The sequence below is a fragment of the Scyliorhinus torazame genome, chromosome 5, assembly GCF_047496885.1.
Source record: "Scyliorhinus torazame isolate Kashiwa2021f chromosome 5, sScyTor2.1, whole genome shotgun sequence".
Lineage (NCBI taxonomy): Eukaryota > Metazoa > Chordata > Chondrichthyes > Carcharhiniformes > Scyliorhinidae > Scyliorhinus > Scyliorhinus torazame.
Genome location: NC_092711.1, coordinates 76,505,109 through 76,527,259, shown reverse-complemented (window position 1 = coordinate 76,527,259; position 22,151 = coordinate 76,505,109). Strand labels below are relative to the sequence as shown.

At 46.4% G+C, this 22,151-nt stretch overlaps 1 protein-coding gene across 6 annotated transcripts; it reads right to left on the bottom strand.

The window, feature by feature from the left end:
* Nucleotides 1–914: 914 nt before the first annotated feature.
* On the bottom strand, nt 915–21,298 carry LOC140418535 (uncharacterized). Of its 6 annotated transcripts, none has more exons than XM_072502020.1 (5): nt 21,238–21,298; nt 19,333–19,442; nt 10,579–12,951; nt 7,541–7,646; nt 915–4,135 (listed from the first exon to the last, which is right to left on the bottom strand). In XM_072502020.1, the coding sequence occupies exon 5, from the start codon at nt 3,700–3,702 to the stop codon at nt 2,590–2,592; it is 1,113 nt and encodes a 370-aa protein (XP_072358121.1). In that variant the 5' UTR covers nt 3,703–4,135; nt 7,541–7,646; nt 10,579–12,951; nt 19,333–19,442; nt 21,238–21,298; the 3' UTR covers nt 915–2,589. The 6 variants fall into 6 exon arrangements, with proteins under 6 accessions (XP_072358121.1, XP_072358124.1, XP_072358122.1 ...); XM_072502023.1 differs by having other exon boundaries at nt 10,579–10,683; XM_072502021.1 differs by lacking the exon at nt 21,238–21,298 and adding an exon at nt 20,358–20,535.
* Between the last annotated feature and the right edge of the window lie 853 nt (nt 21,299–22,151).

The window sequence follows — 22,151 nt, the reverse complement described above, 5'->3', positions numbered from 1 at the left end:
AATGGCAGATGATTATGAATTAGTTCATAAATCAAAGCTTGGTTTCCAACATTAGTTTCAGCCTGTGAGGGACAGAAACTGGGGGAAAAAGAAATACTCAAGTGGTAGAGGGAAAGGAGATCTGATTGGATATAATGAGAGTGTACCTCAGAATAAAAAAGAAATCCAAGAGGGTGGAAGAGAAATGAAAAGTTTCAAATGTTTTCACTGTAATAAACTAGGCCATGTAAAGTCACAGTGTTGGTGGTTGAAGAAAAGCTGATGTGGTAAAACAGGATAAGACAGTGGGGTTTCTTAAAGTGGTAAAGGAAAGCCCAAGTGAAGCGAAGGAGGTGCAAAAGATTGTACAGGCTGATCAAGAGTTGATTGATAAGAAGGTGCCAGATCTCTTTAAAGAATTTACTTGTATGGGTAAAGTTTGCTCATGTGCATCAGGAGGAGCAGGTAAAGAAGTCACAATTTTGAGAGATACGGGAGCTAGTCAATCTTTAATAGTAAGAGATGAGGAGTTATGTAGTTTGGGAAGAATACTGCCAGAAAAGGTGGTAATATGTGGAATTCAGGGTGAGAGTAGTAGTGTTCCATTATATAAGGTAAGGTTGGAAAGTCCAGTGAAGAGTGGTGAAGTGGTAGTAAGAGCAACAGAGAAACTATCTTGTCCAGGAATACAGTTTATCTTGGGTAATGATATAGCTGGATCGCATGTGGAAGTGATGCCCACTGTGGTTAATAAGCCAGTGGAAAATCAGACAACTGAAGTATTGAAGGACGAATATCCTGGGATTTTTCAGGAGTAACGAGGTCGCAAAGTCACAGGTTAAGACAAGGGGAGACATCAAAGAGTGAAGATAAAGTCAAAGTTCAATTATCAGAAACGACTTTTGATCAGATGGTTGGAAAAGAACAACAACAGGTGGAGGTTGAGGCGGATATTTTTATTTCAGGAAAATTGGTGGAGTTACAACAGAAATATTACAGCTAGAAAGATTGTGGAGGAGTTACTTAAATTCTTTACTAGATATGGACTACCCACAGAAATACAATCTAATCAAGGACCAAATTTTACCTAAAGGTTGTTCAAAGAAGTTATGGATAGCTTAGGAATAAAACAATTTAAATCAACTGCATACCATCCAGAATCACGGGAGCGTTAGAAAGGTGGCATCAGACATTAAAGACAATGTTGAGGCCTTATTGTCACGATTATCCAGAGGATTGGGATAAAGGAATTCCATTCGTACTGTTTCCAATTAAGGATGCACCGAATGAGTCAACCAAATTCAGTCCTTTTGAACTAATTTTTGGTCATGAGGTAAAAGGACCACTTCAAGTGATTGAGGAAAAATTGGTGATTGAGCAGTCGGAACTTACATTATTGGATTACGTGTCAAACTTTAGGGAATGATTAAATAGAGCAGGGGAATTGGCGAGACAACATTTAAAAGTTGCACAAAATGTGATGAAACGGTAGCGGACAAGAAAGCAAAGGTTTGTAGTTTTGCCAGTGGAGACAAAGTTTTAGTATTGTTATCAATGGTCGGTGAACCTTTAAAAGCAAAGTTTTGTGGGCCTGATGAGATTGCAAGGAAAGTAAGTGAGGTGAATTATGTGGTAAAAATGCCAGAAAGGAAAACTCACCGAGTGTGTCATGTGAATATGCTTAACAGGTACTTTGAAACGGAAGGAGAGAAACTGGAGGAGGTTTTAATGATTCTAACTCAAAGTGACAAACCAAATCCAGATGACTTTGAATTTGACATCCCTCAAATTAAATTGTAAAATGAGGATGTTCTTAAAAATTGTTGAGTTACCTTCCAGAGGAAAAACAAACTTTGGTATTCTCGAAACCCTGGCCCATAATAATGTGAAATAAAAGTCGCAAAAATCCCACAGGACCATAGGCTGCACTCCCCTTTGACAGAGAGAGAGCTGACTGGAGGCGATTTAACCCGAGGGTCAGCACACCTCAGGCAAGGGGCCTGGTTGAGAAGGCGGGGCCTTCATGAATAAACTCAGCCTGTGCGGGAGTTGAATCCTCACTGTTGGCCTTGCTCTGCATCACGAACCAGTCGTCCAGCCAACTGAGCTAACCGACCCTCTCGTAAATATGTAATAATTCCTTAAATATTAGGTGTTCCCTGGACCAATCAGTTTCTCAGTCCACCTCAGACAACTTGCCCCTCATATCCTGATAGGTTTCTTCTGTGAGGAACACCCAGATAAATTAGACAAAAGAACCATGTAACCACCAGGGCCCATCTCCATGGCAACATGGCATGGTTTGAAACAGAAATGGAAACTAAATATCTTCAAACTTCCAAATACCCTTTCACTCTGTGATCCTTGTGCAATTTGAAGCCAGGGATTAGCAACAAGGCTCAAAGTGCATCAGCCCACTGGAGGCAAAATGGTGAGACCGGCCAGTCCAGCAGAAAGAAACCCTCCGACCATCCCCCTGACCACCTGTCAGAATGAACAAAATGCAGTCCTGGATGTAGAGCAGAAACAATAACAGCAGAATCCAACCCCTGTAATCGACTGTGAAATCGTTGGTGTCACAGCAGGTGCGATGAATCATGCAATCCCGTCTCACATTGAGAGGTGGACGGCATCTCCCCAGTGTGAACTCGCTGGTGTCTCCGCAGGGTGGATAACCGAGTGAATCCCTTCCCACACTGAGAGCAGCCTCTCCCCAGTGTGAACTCGCTGGTGTCTCCGCAGGTGAGATAACCGAGTAAATCCCTTCCCACACTGAGAGCAGGTGAATGGCCTCTCCCCAGTGTGAACCCGCTGGTGTCTCTGAAGGTGAGATAATTGAGTGAATCCCGTCCCACACTGAGAGCAGGTGAATGGCCTCTCGCCAGTGTGAACTCGCTGGTGTTTCTGCAAACTGCATAGTTCAGTAAATCCTTTCCCACACTGAGAGCAGATGAACGGCCTCTCCCCGGTGTGAATTAGCTGGTGTCTCAATAGACGAGATGAATCACAAAATCCTTTTCCACACTGGGAGCAGGTGAATGGCCTCTCTCCGGTGTGAACTCGCTGGTGTGACTGCAGGTGAGATAACTGAGTGAATCCCTTCCCACACTGAGAGCAGGTGAATGGCCTCTCCCCGGTGTGAACTCGCTGGTGTTTCTGCAGGTGGGATAATTGAGTAAATCCTTTCCCACACTGAGAGCAGGCAAATGGCCTCTCCCCGGTGTGAATTCGCTGGTGTCTCAATAGGCGGGATAAGTCACAAAATCCTTTCCCACACTGAGAGCAGGTGAATGGCCTCTCCCCAGTGTGAACTCGCTGGTGTGACTGCAAGCTGTATACTTCAGCAAATCCTTTCCCACACTGGGAGCAGGAGAACGGCCTCTCCCCGGTGTGAACTCGCTGGTGTTTCTGTAGGGTGGATAATTGATTGAATCCTTTCCCACACTGAGAGCAAGTGAATGGCCTCTCCCCAGTGTGAATTCGCTGGTGTCTCAAAAGGCTAGATGAATCACAAAATCCTTTCCCACACTGAGAGCAGGTGAATGGCCTATCCCCAGTGTGAACTCGCTGGTGTGACTGCAGGCTGTATCCTTCAGTAAATCCTTTCCCACACTGGGAGCAGGAGAACGGCCTCTCCCCAGTGTGACTGCGTCGATGGGTTTCCAGCTCTGATGGGGCTCGGAATCCCTTCCCACAGTCCCCACATTTCCACGGTTTCTCCATGTTTTGGGTCTCCCAGTGTTTCTGCAGGCTGGACAATCAGTTGAAGCCTCGTCCACAGACACAACACAGGTATGGTCTCTCCCCGCTGTGAATGTTATGTTTATTCAGGCTGTGTAACTGGTTAAAGAACTTTCCAGTCACTCTAGAACACTCTCACTCGGGTGTGTTGTGTGGGTCTCGGTGCTTTTCCAGTCACACTGATGTTTCCACAGTCAGTTCACTGGAACACTCTCACTCGGGTGTGCGTGTTGTGTGTATCTCCGTACTTCTCCAGTCACACTGATGTTTGAAATCTTTAGAAGCTGAGAGTTCAGGCAAATATTTCTCCTTCTAGATTCAAAGGCCGATGATATTCAGGTTCCAAGGAAACCAGTGACTGTCAGAGCGAGACGTGACGTTTGAGATTTATGAGGATACTTCCTCATCTAGTATCCTGTGAAAACATTGAACACATTTTATCACAGTCAGTACAGGACAGAAACGCCTCATCTCAGCTTTCTCTCCATTTATCTGCCAGTTCCCCATAACCCTGGACATCCTCATTAATCAGAGATCTATTGGGCAAGGGGGGGAAGAGAGAGAGAGGGAGAGATCACGTGACACGGAAGCAGCTGCTTCTCTGCAGGTTCTGGCACCACACAACTATAATTCATCACGAAACCCGGAGAAATAACCTACCGGGACCCGGTGACCTGAGCGGGGGCTGCAGCTTTCTGACAGGACTCAGCGGCCGCCATCTTAGTTGCGCTCTGGCAGCAATGCGCATGCGCACTCGCCATTTAAATTGGGTACTCGCAGCAGTGCACATGCGCACCCGCCATCTTTATTGGGGCAGTCGCAGCAGAGCGCAGGCGCAGTCGCCATCATTGCTGGGGGCAAATCTTTAAAAATGTTTCTTCGTGTCAGAATGTCCATCAAACTGTTCCACTCTGAGTATTTATAAGGCAGAACAATGATATAATGACAATAATTCGTATTTGTATTGTGCCTTGACCAGAATAAAACTTTCAGACTTTTCAGAGAAACGGTACAAAATAACAATTGACACTGAGCCACAGGAGATATTAGCTTTGAGGAGAATCTTAATAGAGGAAAGTGAGTCAGGGAGTCGCAGAGTTTTAAAGAGGAAATTTCAGAGAATGCGGCCCAGCCAAATGATAAAAGACCAGTAATGGTGCAGCGTCAGAAAAATAAGGAATGCTGTACTGGCCGGAATTAATGAGGGCAGAGATCTCCAAGAGGTGGTGATGGGGGGGGGGGGGGGGGGGAAGATTACAGAGATCAGGATGATCACAACTATTACAATAGAAGAATGAGAAATTTCAACTTTCGGTGCTTCTGAAAGGGAATCATTTGTAGATCAGTGAGCACAGGGGATGGGGAAACAAGATTGATGAGTTAACACATGGGCAGCAGAGTTTTGGATGGGATGGAGGGGGTTGTTTAACATTGGAGGCTGACTGGGAGTGTGTTAGAAAAATTTGGTCGAGAGGTAAAAGAATGAATGATGGTTTCTGTAGCAGATAAAAAACACTAAGGCGGAGTCAGGCAGTGTTGCTGAGGTGGAAATAGGTGATCTTGGTGATGATGTGGATATGTGTTTGGAAGCTCAACAGGGGTGAAATATTTCATGAGGGTTGTGAACAGGCTGCTTCTGCCTCAGACATTTGGCAGGGACAAGGATGGAGTTAGTGGCGAGGGAGTGGAATTTGCAGAGGGGACGGAATCTTAATATTTAAAGAGGAAATTTCTGCTCCTCCAGTACTGGATGTCGGACAAGTTCAGACAGTGCGTCCCTTGGAGTGGAACCTGCAGGGGATGGTTTTATGAGCAGGTGCTCTTACTGTGGGACTGGGTTCAAGACATCATCTGACCTCACTGTACACCAGCGAACTCACATTGGGAAGAGGCTGTTCACATGCTCCCAATGTGGGAAGACATTCACTCAGTCATCCAGCCTGCTGACACACAAGCAAGTTCATACTGGGGAGAGGCCGTTCAGCTGCTGCCAGTGTGGGAAGAGATTCACACAGTCATCCAGCTTGCTGACACACAAGCAAATTCACACTGGGGAGAGGCCATTTACCTGCCCCATGAGTGGGAAGAGATTCACACGTTATCCAGTCTGCTGACAGTCAAGCGAATTGTTGATAATAACCTGTCTAATGCATGCAATAAGGTTGAGTGATATCAGAAATAGTGAAAGTAATGTCAATAGCACAACAGGATGCAGCTTTCAGCGATTACATTACAGTGCTGTTTTTGTTAGGTGATTTAACAGGATGTGATTGGAACATAAATAGATGCGTCATGAATTTGATTATAGCATTTGCTGGCTGGCCGGGAGACTTTAAAGTTTACTTTAATGTACCCAACAGCAAGTCAGAACTTGAAGCCAAAATTATGCTTCATTCCTGGTTCAGCAAGTGATGCAGCAACCATGTGCTTAAACATTTATTTATAAGGTACAGATTGTTGCTCGGTGTGAGAAGTATGGGCCATTGCAGGGCACTGTGCTCGGAATCAAATCTGCTCGACCTGACTGGGAATGTTTGCCGATTGTTTATGCCAAAAACCAAAGATGGAAGTGTGCACAGCTAGCAATTAAACCACCATTTCTCACCTTGATCATGATGAACAATTTGCTCATACAATTTCTAAATAAAAGATGAAAGTGATGCATTTGGAGCTGTTGTTCTTCTCTGGTTTTGTAAAATTGAAGTCAAGTAGATGGAAATAAAACTATTCCATGCTGAATGTTCTTTTAATTTTACAAACACAGGATGTGTAAATGCTCCTTTAATTGATTTGGTGCCATCCATAGATGGTTTTTGTCAGCTTTTTATATTGTTACTGGAGGAAGTTTGGGTATAGGATAGACACTGATACCGCGCTAGTTAAAACTTACAGGCCAGCAGAATCTAAGTATTCCCATTACTGTTTAAATATGTAAAATCTCAAGCCTCTAAATAAGGTAGATATGGACCTATTGCACCCTTTCTTTTGTGCCATAATTTCAGCGTTAATAAATAGTGGTTTGAACCATTCGGAGAATTAACTAAAGAAACCGTCGCAAAGTAGCAGTTATGTTGACAACTTAATCAAATGTTTGAATACCATACTAATATAAGGCAGCTAATACTGATCTTGTACAGTGCAGATTTTTGCTCAACTAGTCCGGATATAGACTTTATCCATTTACAATTTTGGCTGACAAACATCTATGTAACTGGTTTTCCATCTGCATCCAAAATGGCAACACTGGATAGTGGGGAAAACAATTTAATGGCTGGAATATCTATTCCATATTATTGACCCTCCTGAAATTTCCATCGTAGATATATGATTTGGATTTGATATGATTTATTGTCACTTGTACCGAAGTACAGTGAAAAGTATTTTTCTGCGGCCGAGGAAAGTACACAGCACGTACATAGTAGACACAAGAATAATCAACACGGAACAATGACAAATGGTACATCGACAAAACAGTGATTGGTTACAGTGCGGAATTATAGAAGAGGAAAATAGTTTTAGTAGGTCAGAACGCTGATAGGAGATAAAAGAAAAGGGACAGAGGGAGGGAGCTCGCAGAGAGTCGCCATGCTCCAGATGCCATCTTTGGAAATAAATGATGCGCAGGTTAGGTGGGTTTGCCATGCTAAATTGCCCTTAATGTCCAGTTAGGTTGGGTTACTGGGTTACGGGGATAGGGTGGAGGTGTGGGCTAGGGTGGGGTGCTCTTTCCAAGGGCTGGTGCAGACTTGATGGGCCAAATGGCCTCCTTCTGCACTGTAAATTCTATGATTCTAAATGTTAAAAATGTAAAAGTAGTTACAGTGAGTGGATTCTTCTTTGAAGCACATCCAAGACCGATCCATCTTCATTGGGGTATGTTTCTGCTGATGTTAATAAATTTCAACCCAGTTGCATGGGCTAATATTCTGGATAAAATTTAAATAAAACAGCTTTGTGTTGAACACAGTTAAATCTTTTCTAACATTTCACAAACAAGTTAGTTCCCTTTGAAGGTCTCTCTCTTTCTCCCCTGTCATCTTATGACATCACCGCAATAGAATGTGATGACATCAGTGGATTCCACACTCCCAAAGGAACACGGTGATGTCAGCTTGACTTTAGACATAAGCAGTGTGATGGGAAATGTACAGAACTGTCCCAGTTGTTTTCTTCAAGAGAGAAACTTTTCTGCCACTGTCCCAACTCACACCGAGTCCCATTCACCGATCACCCCCTGCGCTCCCTGATCTACATCATAGAATTTACAGTGCAGAAGGAGGCCACTCGCCCCATCGAGTCCTCACCGGCCCCCGGAAAGAGCACCCCACACAAGCCCACCCGTAACACCACCCAACCTTTTTTGGACACCAGGGGCAATTTAGAATAGCACCAAACCTGCACATCTTTGGACTGTGGGAGGAAACCGGAGCACTCGGAGGAAACCCACGCAGACACGGGGAGAATGTGCAGACTCTGCACAGACAGTGACCCAAGCCGGGAATCGAACCTGGGACCCTGGCGCTGTGAAGCAACTGTGCTACCGTGCCTGTCCGTTCAATTAACACCTCAGTTTTAAAATTCTCCTTCGGCCTGATTTTACCTCTGTACAAGTGACTGCGAATTTGGGTCAGTTAAAATCAGGTCCATTCTTTTCAAAACCTCCACAGCGTCTTTTATTTTCAAATCACCATATGGTCACAAATTCCCCACTCCCATCCCTGTAGTCTTCTCCAATTCGACAACCCTCGGAGCTATCTTTTTTTTTTTTAATTTTATTTTTAAAAAAAGAGTATCCAATTCATTTTTTTCAATTAAGGAGCAATTTAGTGTGGCCAATCCACCTAACCTGCACATCTTTGGGTTCTGGGTGCGAAACTCACGCAAACACGGGGAGAATGTGCAAACTCCACACGGACAGTGACCCAGAGCCAAACCTGGGACCTCGACGCTGTGAGGCAGCAGTGCTATCCACTGCGCTATCGTGCTGCCCTCCCTCCGAGATATCTGTACTCCACGAATACTGCCCTCTTCAATATCCCCGGTTTCAATTGTACAACCACTGGGGATCTTGTCTTCAGCTGCCTGCGCCCTAGGTTTTGGAATTCCCTCCATAAACCTCTCTGCCCCTCAATCTTTTTGTTTCTTTAGGATATTCCTTAAAACCTTCCTCTTTGACCGAGCGACTGGTTAACTGAACCAATATCTCTTTATGTGGCTCAGTGTCAAATTCTGTTTGGTATTCACGTCTGTGAAGATCTCTGGGAAGTTTAAAGGTGCTATACAAATGGATGTTGTTTTTGTTGTTGTGGTTAGATCATATTCAGTGGAACCTGCTCTTGTTAAGCAGTCAAACGCTTTCTTGCTGTGTCCAGAGAGAGCTACAGGAAGGCTGTTGACTATATTCGGCCGTGCAAGACTTCAATGGTTAAAATACACAGAAGAGTGAAGACATTGTTATGTCATCACTCGGAGCGAATGGAAACCCTTCTCTTTAAATACATATACATGGAAGAGGCTGCAATGAAATCTGTCCTTTTTAATCTGCACAAAGTAGGAGGCACAATTTCACAGACTGCTGGAGTCCATTCAGCCCAACATTCCTCTGCTATTTGTTTGAAAGGACCCTGATTCATCCAACTGCTCTGCTCTTTTTAACAGCCCTGCAAATTCTTCCCTTTTAAGTATTTTAACCTTTGGAAAATACTATTGAATCTGCTTTCAGACAGATCAGAAAAACTCACGAAAATCGCATTTCCAGCTCTGCCAATGACCTCAGAGGGACCCACTTTCTGTTAAAGAGCCTGTCAACCCCTCTCCGCAACTTTCCCTAACGTGCATAAACCTAACCCACCAAAATCAAATATATGTTAATTTAATTAAATGTATTAATTCTAAATCAGTGGAGATTCAAAGAACAAAGAAAGGTACAGCACAGGAACAGGCCCTTCGGCCCTCCACGCCCGTGCCAACCATGCTGCCCGACTAAACTAAAATCTTCTACACCTCCTGGGTCTGTATCCCTCTATTCCCATCCTATTCATGTATTTGTCAAGATGCTCCTTAAATGTCACAATCGTCCCTGCTTCCACCACCTCCTCTGGCAGCGAGTTCCAGGCACCCACTACCCTCTGTGTAAAAAACTTGCCTCGTACATCTCCTCTAAACCTTGCCTCTTAAACCTATGCCCCCTACGCTGGGGAAAAGCTCTGACTATCCACTCTGTCTATGCCCCTCATAATTTTGTAGACCTCTATCAGGCCGCCCCTCAACCTCCGTTGTTCCAGAGAGAACAAACCAAGTTCATTCAACCGCTCCTCACAGCTAATGCCCTCCATATCAGGCAACATCCTGGTAAATCTCTTCTGCACCCTCTCTAAAGCCGCCACATCCTTCTGCTAGTGTGGCGACCAGAATCGAACACCTTCTCCAAGTGTGGCCTAACTACTTAGGCTGGTTTAGCACAGGGCTAAATCACTGGTTTTGAAAGCAGGCCAAGACAGGCCAGCAGCACGGTTCAATTCCTGTACCAGCCTCCCCGAACAGGCGCCGGAATGTGGCGACTAGGGGCTTTTCACAGTAACTTCATTTGAAGCCTACTTGTGACAATAAGCAATTTCTTTTTCATTTCACTAATGTTCTATACAGCTGCAACATGACTTGTCAATTCTTATACTCAATGCCCCGGCCAATGAAGGCAAGCATGCCGTATGCCTTCTTGACTACCTTCTCCACCGGTGTTGCCCCTTGCAGTGACCTGTGGACCTGTACACCTAGATCTCTCTGACTTTCAATACTCTTGAGGGTTCTATCATTCACTGTATATTCCCTACCTGCATTAGACCTTCCAAAATGCATTACCTCACATTTGTCCGGATTAAACTCCATCTGCCATCTCTCCGCCCAAGTCTCCAAGTCTTTGGAGCGCTGCCAACCCACGGAATTATTCCACTGGCCAATAGGGATCTTTTATTTTGAAACAAACTTTATTATTAACACAGTTCCAACTACATTGTTATCACAGAAAATAGCTTACAATTAACAGTTAAACAATTCTTTACAATAAAATTAAACAATTTAACTACCAACTTATACCTTCTCTATCTCCAATTAAGCAAAGCCTATTATAGGTCAAAAGCCACTTGTAAATAAAGTTAGCAAACCCAGCGTTACTTACTATCCTGTGTAGAGAGTTGCTCTCAGCAAATGTGAGACATCCATTCAGGCACAACCTGCAAGTCGTTCTGTCTTTGGCAGACTAAAAGTTAAGCTGCTTGCTGCAGACCTGGCTCCACCCATTAAATACATCTCTTTCCACGAACAGTCTCATGTCCATCTTAATAAGACTAAACACAATCCCTCAATTAACTGAACCCCAGGGAACCGTTTTTCCATGAAGAAATTTCCATTAGCACAATATAGTTTAAACAATTAAATGGTTAGCATCAATAATTATCCCCTGGGTAGCAAGGTGGGGCAGTGGTTAACACTGGGACTACGGCGCTGAGGACAGGGATTCGAATCGCAGCTCTAGGTCACTGTCGGTCTGGAGTTTGCATATTCTCCCCGTGTCTGCGTGGGTTTCACCCCCACAACCCAAAAGCTGTGCAGGCTAGGTGGATTTCCCCTTAGTTGGGGAAAAAAAATAATTGGGTACTCTGAATTTATTTTTTTTAAATCAATGATTATCCAACTTTTACAACATCTTAATTGCATATCTTGCAGACACACCACCTGCCTAGATGTTAAACATGGATTTTTAAAAATATCACTGCAACAGATATATATGATACAATATATATAATGAATTCCTACATTCATCAACTGTTCAGGATAAAATTAATGTATTACATCTGCTTCTGTGGATCATTTCAGTGGAAATGTGCCCTTGCTCAGAGATTCAGCCGACAGAAATGAAAATTGGGACACCGGCCAGTGCAGACGCTCCCACGTCATCAACTGTCAAAATGAACAGGGTTCAGTCCTGGATGTGACGAATAGTAGCAATAACAGCAGAATCCAACCCCTGTAATGACTTGTGAACTCGCTGGTGTTTCTGCAAGTGGGCTGTACTTCTGAATCCTTTCCCACACACGGAACAGATAAACGGCTTCTCATCAGTGTGAAGTCGCTGGTGTGTTAGCAAGTTGGATGAATTAACAAATCTCTTCCCACACACTGAGCAGGTGAACGGTCTCTCCCCAGTGTGAACTCGCTGGTGTGTCTGCAGGTTGGATAACTGAGTGAATCCCTTACCACACTGAGAGCAGGTGAATGGCTTCTCCCCAGTGTGAACTCGCTGGTGTCTCTGCAGGTGGATTGAATCAATAAATCTGTTTCCACAAACTGAACAAGTAAACGGCTTCTCCCCAGTATGAATTCGCTGGTGTCTGCTCAGGCTGGATGGATCTCCAAATTCCTTCCGACACACGGAGCAGGTGAATGGCCTCTCCCCAGAGTGAACTCGCTGGTGTGTTAGCAGGCTGGACAACTGAGTGAATCCCTTCCCACAGTCAGAACAGGTGTATGGCCTCTCTCCAGTGTGAACTCGGGAGTGTGTGTGCAAGTTGGATGAATCTCCGAATCCCTTCCCACACACGGAGCAGATAAACGGCATCTCCCCAGTGTGAATTCGCTGGTGTCTCAGTTGGCTGCATAACTGAGCAAATCCCTTCCCACACACAGAACAGATAAAAGGCCTCTCCCCAGTGTGAATTCGAAAGTGTGTGAGCAGTTTGAATGAATCTCCGAATCCCTTCCCACACACGGAGCAGATGAACGGCATCTCAGTGTGAAGTCGCCAGTGTGTAAGCAGACTGAATGAATGGACGAATCCCTTCCCACACAGCGAGCAGGTAAATGGTCTCTCCTCAGTGTGCACTTGCTGGTGTTTGCGTAGACTGGAAGTAGTAACTCCCTTCCCCCACGAAGCAGGTGAACAGTGTGACCCCGCTGTGACCTCACTGGTGTGTCAGCAGGTTGGATGAAGCAGTAAGTCCTTTCCCACACTGAGAGCAGGTGAACGGTCTCTCCCCGGTGTGAGTGTGTCAATGAGATGGGGAAGTGATTCCCTTCCCACAATTGCCACGTTTCCACGGATCCCCCCCTGGTGCGGGAGTCTCGGTGCTTTTCCAGTCACACTGATGGTAAAATGACTGATGGCCGACTCCGTCAGATCTTGGATGTGAAGTTGGGTTTGAGATTTCTTGCTGCAAATCCTCCCCTTTGAATATCCTGTTAAAGGAGTTTACAAATATCATCACTGTCAATACAGCTCACAAATTCAGAACAGACAATTCTAGTTGCTGTCACACACTCTCTCCCTCTCTCTCTCCCTCCATTCTCACTCTGCTGTATCTAAGATACACACTCCTTATTCTCCAGAAGGTGGTAATTCATGCTGATCGACACACAGCGTTTCCTGTTCTCGACCAAGAGATCATATATCCTCAGAAATAAGAGCAGCAGTAGGCCATTCGGCCCATCAAACCTGTTTTTCTGTTTAATAAGATCACAGCTGATCGGATTGTGACCTTAACTTTGTTTCCTTCCTGTCACCCGTAACCCTCGACTCCATTTCTGATCAAAACTCTAACTGAGCCTTGAATATATTTAATGGTGCAGCCTCCACTGATCTCTGGGGAAGAGAATTGCAAAGACTAACCACCCTCTGAGGGAAGACATTTCCCCTCATCTCCATCAGAAATGGGGACCCACTTGTTCCAGAATCCCCCAGGAGGGAAACATCCTCTCTTCATCTCCCCTATCATGTTCTCTCAGAATCTTATCTGTTTCAATATGGTCACCTCTAAACTCCAATGAGTACAGACCCAACATTTCCTCACAACACAACACCTTCATCCCAGGAATCAGCCCGCTGATCCTTCTCTGAATTGCTCCCAATGCAAGAATCACCCTCCTCAGTTAAGGAGACTAAAAGTGTGCACCGTACTCCAGGTACTGTGATCTGACAGTCATGACAGAGACATGGCTGCAAGATGACAAGGGCTGGGACCTGAATACTCAAGGCTGCGTGACTTTTCAGAAGGACAGGAAGCTGGGAATATGCGGAGGGACAGCTCGGTTAATTAAGGACGGCATTAGTACAATAGAGAGAGATGACCTTAGTTATGGAGATCAAGATGCACAATCAGGTTGGGTATCGATAAGAAATGATAAAGGTAGGAAGTCACTTGTGGGAGTAGTTTCTAGGCCCCTGAACAGTAACCACACAGTAGGACGGACGGAGAATACAGGGAGGGACAATGGCTTGTGAGAAAAGTACAGCAATAATCATGGGTGATTTAAATCTACACATAGATTGGGCGAATCAGATTGGTAAAGGTAGCCAGGCAGATGAGCTCGCAGAGTCTTTTTGGGACAGTTTCTTAGAGCAGCACATGCTAGAGCTGACCAGAGAGCAAACTATCGTAGATCACCCCAATCACTGAATTGTTCGGGTGCAGAAGGCCCATCGTGTCTGCACCGACTCTCCAAACAAGGATGATGACTTAGTGTCATTCCCCGTACCTCCCTTGACAACTTTGCACCTGAAAATATTGCTCAATACTGGGTTACAAAGTCCTTGGGGTTAAACCCAGCAGCTTCTCCTGCATCGCCACTCCAGCCAAATTGCTACAACAAACCAAAGGGAATTGGATAAGACCTTGGAAAGAAGAAATGCTGCAAGGAAGAGAAGAAAGGGCAGGGGAATGGGATGAGCCAGCATGGGTATGATGAGCTGAATGGCCTCCATCTGTATTGTAATCATTCAATCATTCTGTGAAAAAGGACTGTAACTGGAGGCCAGAGACTAACCTCCACAACCAACACCCTCCGCAATACAAATCCGTTCTTAATCTCTGCTTCTAAACTTGGGTTCTGTGAGAAACACCTCCAACAAAATAATAGCAAAATACTGTTGTTGCTGAAAATACTCAATATGTCAGCGAGTAATTGTGGCAGGAGAAACAGATAATATCTCAGAGTGTGCAGCATCAATACGAACAAGGAGCAGGAGCCATTCAGCCCCTCAAGCCTGCTCCACCATTTAATAAGATCATGGCTGGTCTGATAGTAATCTCAAATCTTCAATTATAGGGAATAAATATGGTGCAGAATTTTTTTATTTTTTAAAAAAATATATTTTATTGAAAGTTTTTCGATCACAATTTTTTCCCCTTACACATCAAACTCATAACAAAAAAGAAAATTTAACAGTGAACAAATGGCAAATCAACATGGTAAACTAATCATTTAACATAAACTAAAACTTTCCACCCCCCCCCCTCCCCCCTGGGTTGCTGCTGCTGGTCATCTGTCTTCCCTCTAACGTTCCCCTAGGTAGTTGAGGAATGGCTGCCACCGCCTGGTGAACCCTTGAGCCGATCCTCTCGTGTCCAATCGTGTCAGATTAAGTCTGTGTAGGGTTCCCCAGCTCCTAGCGATCTGAAGTTTCTTTCCACTTTCCTTAGAGGCAGGCCTTCTATCTCTCTACTCTGGTCCCCAGGGTGAATCACGAATAGTTCACTCTTCCCCATGTTAAGCCTATATCCCGAGAAATCTCCGAACTCCCTCAATATCTGCATGACCTCTGTCATCCCCCCCACTGGGTCCGTCACATACAACAGTAGGTCATCTGCATATAGCGACACTCGGTGTTCTTCTCCCCCTCTAATCACCCCTCTCCATTTCCTGAAGTCTCTCAACGCCATGGCCAGAGGTTCAATTGCCAACGCGAACAACAATGGAGATAGCGGGCATCCCTGTCTTGTCCCCCTATATAGTCGGAAATACTCCGATCTTTGCCGACCCGTGACCACACTTGCCGTTGGGGCCCCATAAAGGAGTTTGACATGGCTAATAAACCCGTTCCCGAACCCAAACCTCCTTAACACCTCCCATAAGTACTCCCACTCCACCCTATCAAATGCCTTCTCTGCATCCATTGCCGCCACTATCTCTGCCTCCCCCTCCACTGGGGGCATCATTGTCACCCCTAATAGTCGTCGCACGTTGACATTCAGTTGTCTCCCCTTTACGAACCCTGTCTGGTCTTCGTGCACCACCACCGGGACACAGTCCTCTATCCTCGATGCCAGTACCTTTGCCAGCAATTTGGCGTCCACATTCAATAATGAAATAGGTCTATAGGACCCGCAATGCAACGGATCTTTATCCCGCTTCAGAATTAGTGATATCGTCGCCTCCGACATTGTCGGGGGTAAAGTCCCTCCTTCCCTGGCCTCATTAAACATCCTCACCAACAGCGGGGCCAACAAGTCCACGTATTTTCTATAAAATTCCACTGGGAACCCGTCTGGTCCCGGAGCCTTTCCCTGCTTGCATATTCCCCAGCTCCTTAACAACCTCGTCCACCCCAATCGGTGCCCACAGGCCTTCCACCTCCTGCTCCTCCACCCTCGGGAACCTCAATTGATCCAGGAACTGCCGCATCCCCTCCTCTCCCTCCGGGGGCTGGGACCTATACAGTCCTTCATAAAAGGTCTTAAACACCACGTTTACCTTCCCTGCTCTCCGCACCGTAGCTCCCTTTTCGTCTCTAATTCCCCCTATCTCCCTCGCTGCTGTCCTCTTTCGCAGCTGATGGGCCAGCAGGCGACTAGCCTTTTCCCCATATTCATACCTCCTCCCCTGTGCCTTCCTCCACAGCACCTCCGCCCTTCTGGTGGTCAAAAGGTCGAACTCCGTCTGGAGTCGTCTTCTCTCCCTGTACAGTCCCTCCTCCGGGGTCTCCGCAAATTCCCTGTCCACCCTTAAAATCTCCCCCAGTAATCTTTCCCTTTCCTTGGCCTCTGTTTTCCCTTTGTGGGCCCTAATGGAGATCAGCTCTCCTCTGACCACCGCTTTTAGTGCTTCCCATACCACTCCCACTCGGACCTCCCCGTCGTCATTGGCCTCCAGGTACCTCTCAATACATCCCCGCACTCTTCCACACACTCCCTCATCCGCCATCAATCCCACATCTAATCGCCAGAGTGCTCGCTGCTCCCTTTCCTCTCCTAGTTCCAGGTCCACCCAGTGTGGGGCACGGTCCGAAACCGCTATGGCTGAATACTCAGCTTCTTCCACCCTTGAGATCAACGACCTTCCCAGAACAAAAAAATCTATCCAGGAGTACACTTTGTGGACATGGGAGAAGAAGGAGAACTCCCTGGCCCTCGGTCTAAGAAATCGCCATGGATCCACTCCCCCCATTTGGTCCATAAACCCCTTGAGCACCTTGGCCACTGCCGGCCTTCTTCCGGTCTTAGATCTGGATCTATCTAACCCTGGGTCCAGCACGGTGTTGAAGTCCCCTCCCAATATCAAGTTTCCTACCTCCAGGCCCGGTATACGCCCTGAATGGGATACCTGTCCCACCCATCCTTTCCTTAACCTAACTTGGTCCGCCACCTTCAGGTGCGTCTCCTGGAGCATAACCACGTCTGCCCTTAGTCCTTTCAAGTGCGCGAGCACTCAGGCCCTTTTAATCGGTCCATTCAGGCCTCTCACGTTCCACGTGATCAGCCTCACTAGGGGGCTACCTACCCCATTCCCGTGTCGACTAGCCATCACCTTCTCTAGGCCAGTCCCGTGTCCTGCCTCCGTGCTCCCACTCGCTCCCCAGGCGTCGCATTCCATCCCCGTCCACCCACTCTTTAGCCATTTCCTATTTGATTTCCGCAGCAGCAACCCAGTTATCCCTCTCCAACTCCCTCCCCCCGCTAGATCCCCTTCTAGCGTGATTGCTCCCCCCATATTACTTCCGCAAGTCAGCTGACTTCAACTGACCCCGGCTACTCCTGCTCCCTCCCTGACCCCCCCGTGTGGGGAAACTCCCATCTGCCTTGCGAATGTCTTCCCGCCATTATCTTTCTGGCGCGGGAACATCCCTATATCTGACCCGCCTCTTGTGGCGCAGCTCCCTTTCCCCTCCCACTCCCATTCCTCATTCTCCGCCTATGTCCCTTCTTTCCCCCCTCACCGGCGCCCACATTTCTTAGTGTCTCCCCCCTTCCCAATTTACTTCTCTATTTACATCGACAATAACATTCCCTACAGTATCAGTCCCTCAGTTCCGATCCAATTTCTCCTCTTTAATAAAGGACCATGCTTCTTCTGCCGTTTCGAAATAGTGATGTCTCTCCTGGTACGTGACCCATAGTCGTGCCGGCTGCAGCATCCCGAACTTCACCTTTTTGTGTAACACCTCCTTGGCTCGGTTAAAACTCGCCCTCCTTCTCGCCACCTCCACACTCCAATCCTGGTACACCCGTACCACTGCATTCTCCCATCTGCTACTCCGTACTTTTTTAGCCCATCTCAGGACCTCTTCTCTATCTTTAAGGCGGTGAAATCGCACGGTTGTCGCCCAAGGTGGTTCTCCCGCTTTTGGTCTTCTCGCCGGGATCCGATGGGCCCCCTCCACCTCTAAGGGGCCCGCAGGGGCCTCAGCTCCCATCAACGAGCTTAGCATCGCGCTTACATAAGCCCCGCAATCCGCTCCTTCCACTCCCTCAGGGAGACCCAGTATCCGAAGGTTCTTCCTTCGCGCTCTGTTTTCTAGGGCCTCAATCCTTTCAATGCACTTTTTGTGGAGCGCCTCGCGCGTCTGTGTTTTGACCGCCAGGCCCAGGATCTCGTCCTCATTATCCGTCACCTTCTGCTCCACCACGCGGAGCTCTGTCTCCTGGGTCCTTTGTGCCTCCTTGAGCCCCTCAATTGCCTGTACCATCGGGGTCAGCACCTCCCTCTTTAGTAGCTCCACACACCGTCTCAAGAATTCGTCTTGCTCGGGCCCCCATGTCGCCTGGGCTTTCTCCGCCGCCATCTTGTGTCTTCTCCCTTTCTGTCCCTATCGCGAGGATTCCTCGCGCTGCAGCCGCCGATATTTTCCTCTTTCATTGGGGGGGGGGGGACTCCCTATTCACTCACCCCACACCGGGTTTTGTCGCGCGAAAATTTCCCGTTGGGGCTCTTAAAAGAGCCCGAAGGTTTGTTGGAGCTGGAGCCACCGAAACGTGCGGCTTAGCTGGTCATTGCCGCAACCGGACTGTGGTGCAGAATTTGATGGTTAATATCAACAGATGAACAGAAGAGAAATGGTCTCTAGTTCAGGAAAAACTGGGAAGATAAAGATGGTAAATCAGCAGCACATAGCCGAGGGATGGGCAGCAATGAAATCTTCATTCAGACAAATTGAAAGAAATAACAGGTAAAATACCAAACGTGGTTAAAATAAATCTACTATCTACTTCACAGCGCCAAGGACCCGGGTTCGAACCCAGCCCTGGGTCACTGCTCCCCGTGTATGCGTGGGTCTTACCCGAAGAACCCAAAGATGTGCAGGGTAGGTGGATTGGCCACATAAATTGCCCCTTAATGGAAAAATTAATAAAATAAAATAAATCCACTATTCGAGGCAGAAGAAGTTAAACAATGGCAGAGAGGTGATCAGGGAGGGCAGAGGCATAACAGAGCAATGGGTGAAATATGGAATCAGATCCACAGTAAAGGAGCCAAACCTGCCCCAGAGCCATGGAACCAGAGCATAGATAACAAAGCACAACACTAAAAACTCTAAATTAAAGATTAATGCTCAACAATACTCACCTCTGGAACAATTTCACTGGTTTCAAATTTAAACCCTGCTGCTGGAGCAGCAGCTCGAAAGAATTCTCTGGAATCAGAGAAAAATCACAGTCTTCAAATCTTCTAACTCCCTGGAAAAGGAGATTACAAGAGTCATGTGGCAATTGTGGTTACAAATTGAGAGAGAAACATTTTTTCTTGATTTGAGATTGCTGTGTAACTACTCCCATTTTAACCTCTTGTAAAAGGAGTTTAAGGAGTTTTCAAAGTCCGTCAGTCAGGGATGCAAATTCATAACATTCTCTCCTTCTGTTTCCTGGTGTAGGATTACTTAAGATGGGATATACTTAATTGGAAGCAGTTCCGACAACATTCACTGAGCTGATTCCTGGCTAGAAGGAGTTGGTTTCATAAGGAAATGTTGACCAAGTGTGAAAGGGATTTTAGATAAACGAGAGGCGATCTTACTGAAGCATACAAGTATTTGAGGGCAGTTTACAGGGGAAGTGGTGGAAGGATGCTTGCCCTCAATAGGGAATCTAAAACTGCAGGGACAGTTTAAACATAAGGGCTTAAGACGGAGAACAGGATAAATTGCTTCTCTCAGAGAACCAGTAGCTGGTGAAATTCTTTCCCCCAGTAAACAGTGGAGGCTGGGCCATGGAGTATATTCAAGGCTGTGTTACACAACATTTTACTTGTTAGGGACAGGAGGAAAATGGAGTTAATGATCAGATGAACCATGGGTTTATTAAATGGCAGAGCAGCCTCAATGGTTTGAATGGCCTTCTCCTGCTGCTAATTCTGATGATCTTATTCTTCTGTTATTAAAATGGCATCAGATGCACCCTGATTTAGCTGGTTTAGCACACTGGGCCAAATCGCTGGCTTTTAATGCAGACCAAGGCAGGCCAGCAGCACGGTTCGATTCCCGTACCAGCCTCCCCGAATAGGCGCCAGAATGTGGCGACTAGGGGCTTTTCACAGTAACTTCATTGAAGCCTACTCGTGACAATAAGCGATTTTCATTTTCAATACATACATACATAGAATTTGCAGTGCATAAGCAGGCCATTCAGCCCATCGAGTCTGCATCGACCTTTGGAAAGAGCAGCCTACTCAAGCTCACACCTGCACCCTTTCCGCGTAACCCAGTAACCCTACCTAACCTTTTTTTGGGACACCAAGGGCAATTTATCATGGCCAATCCACCTAACCCACACATCTTTGGACTGTGGGAGGAACGTGAGCATCCAGAGGAAACCCACGGAGACATGGGGAGAACGTGCAGACTCCGCGCAGTCAGTGACTCAAACAGGGAATCGAACCTGGGACCCTCAAGCTGTGAAGCAACTGTGCTAATCGCTGTGCTACCATGAAGCAAGTCCCCCCTCAAAACTGGACCTTTCAATCAATGAGTCATACATTTTCTCTCCTGGTCACTGGAACCCTGAAGCCCCTTGGGCATCATGGTGGCAGAGTGGTTAGCATCGCGGTCTCACAGCGCCAGGGACCTGGGTTGAATTCCGGCCTTGGGTGACTGTGGAGTTTGCACATTCTCCCCGTTTCTGCGTGGGCTTCCTCCGGCTGCTCTGGTTTCCTTCCACAGGTCAAGTGGGGATAGGGTGAAGTGTGGGCCTAGGTAGGGTGCTCTTTCAAAGGGTTGGTGCAGACTCGATGGGCCTCATTCCACACTCCAGGGATTCTGTGATCAAAGAAGCCAGGATGGCCGCGCATGCGCTCTGCTCTCCGCTGATGGAAGGTGGCGGCGGTGGAACTGGGCCTGATTCCCGATAAAAGCCCCGCAGCTACAAACTCGGGTCCTGCAGAATCTTATTCCGATCGGGGGACCTGCACCGGGTGTTTATAAAGCCTCCGTTCTCTCCCTATCCCGACTCCATTCCTCCCTCCGCCCCACCGACTCACCCGCCCAAAAAGCCTCTCCCGTACTCGCAGGGCTCCGAACAAAGTGGTACTGCGCCTGCGCACTGGCTTCCTGTGGAGCGAATAGGGCACATTCACTGCCGCGGGGCATTCTGGGTAATACATGCACCATTTAAACATCAAACTGTTAAAACAAAATAACTTTCTTAACATTTGAGATGAATTCATTTAAAAATGTGATGAATTGTGAATTGGTGATCTGCTATGCCTCATTTCTCAAAGTTCTCCTGTGCAACCATGCAGAGTTTTTAAAGCGTTTTGTACTATTTCCTCTCTCTCATCCCTCATCTGATGTTTCAAACTCTGGCTGGGTTCAATCACAGTCACTGGTGCCTCTGTTTCCCTCTCCATCGTTAATTCTGACTATTCACTATTTTACAGAATAATACTGCACAAATTAAATTAAAAAATGAAAATCACTTATTGTCACAAGTAGGCTTCAAATGAAGTTACTGTGAAAAACCCCTAGTCGCCACATTCCGGCGCCTGTTCGGGGAGGCTGTTACGGGAAATAGAAGTAATTCGGCTCATTATGCCTGTCCTGGCTCTTCGGAAGATCTCTCCAATTAATCCCACAGCCCAACTGGCAGAGTTAGAACAACGTATATCTGCTTTAATCGAGAGTTTAATGGAAAAGGTTTTCAGTTGGATAGTTCACAGTTGCATTCACCCCGGTGGAAAAATTGATTGTCCAATTTATTGAGCAGATATTAAGTGCTCACCATTAGTTATGCACACAAAGCACCTGACTGAGTTAATTAAACAATTGACAGACTGCACAAACCACAATGACATTATTAATAAAGGGTCAAGTTAAGGGAGTATCCTGGTGTGATAGAGCAGATGAATTATGGGGTTACAAATTAAAGGCATTAATATCCTGCAATGTCAAAATC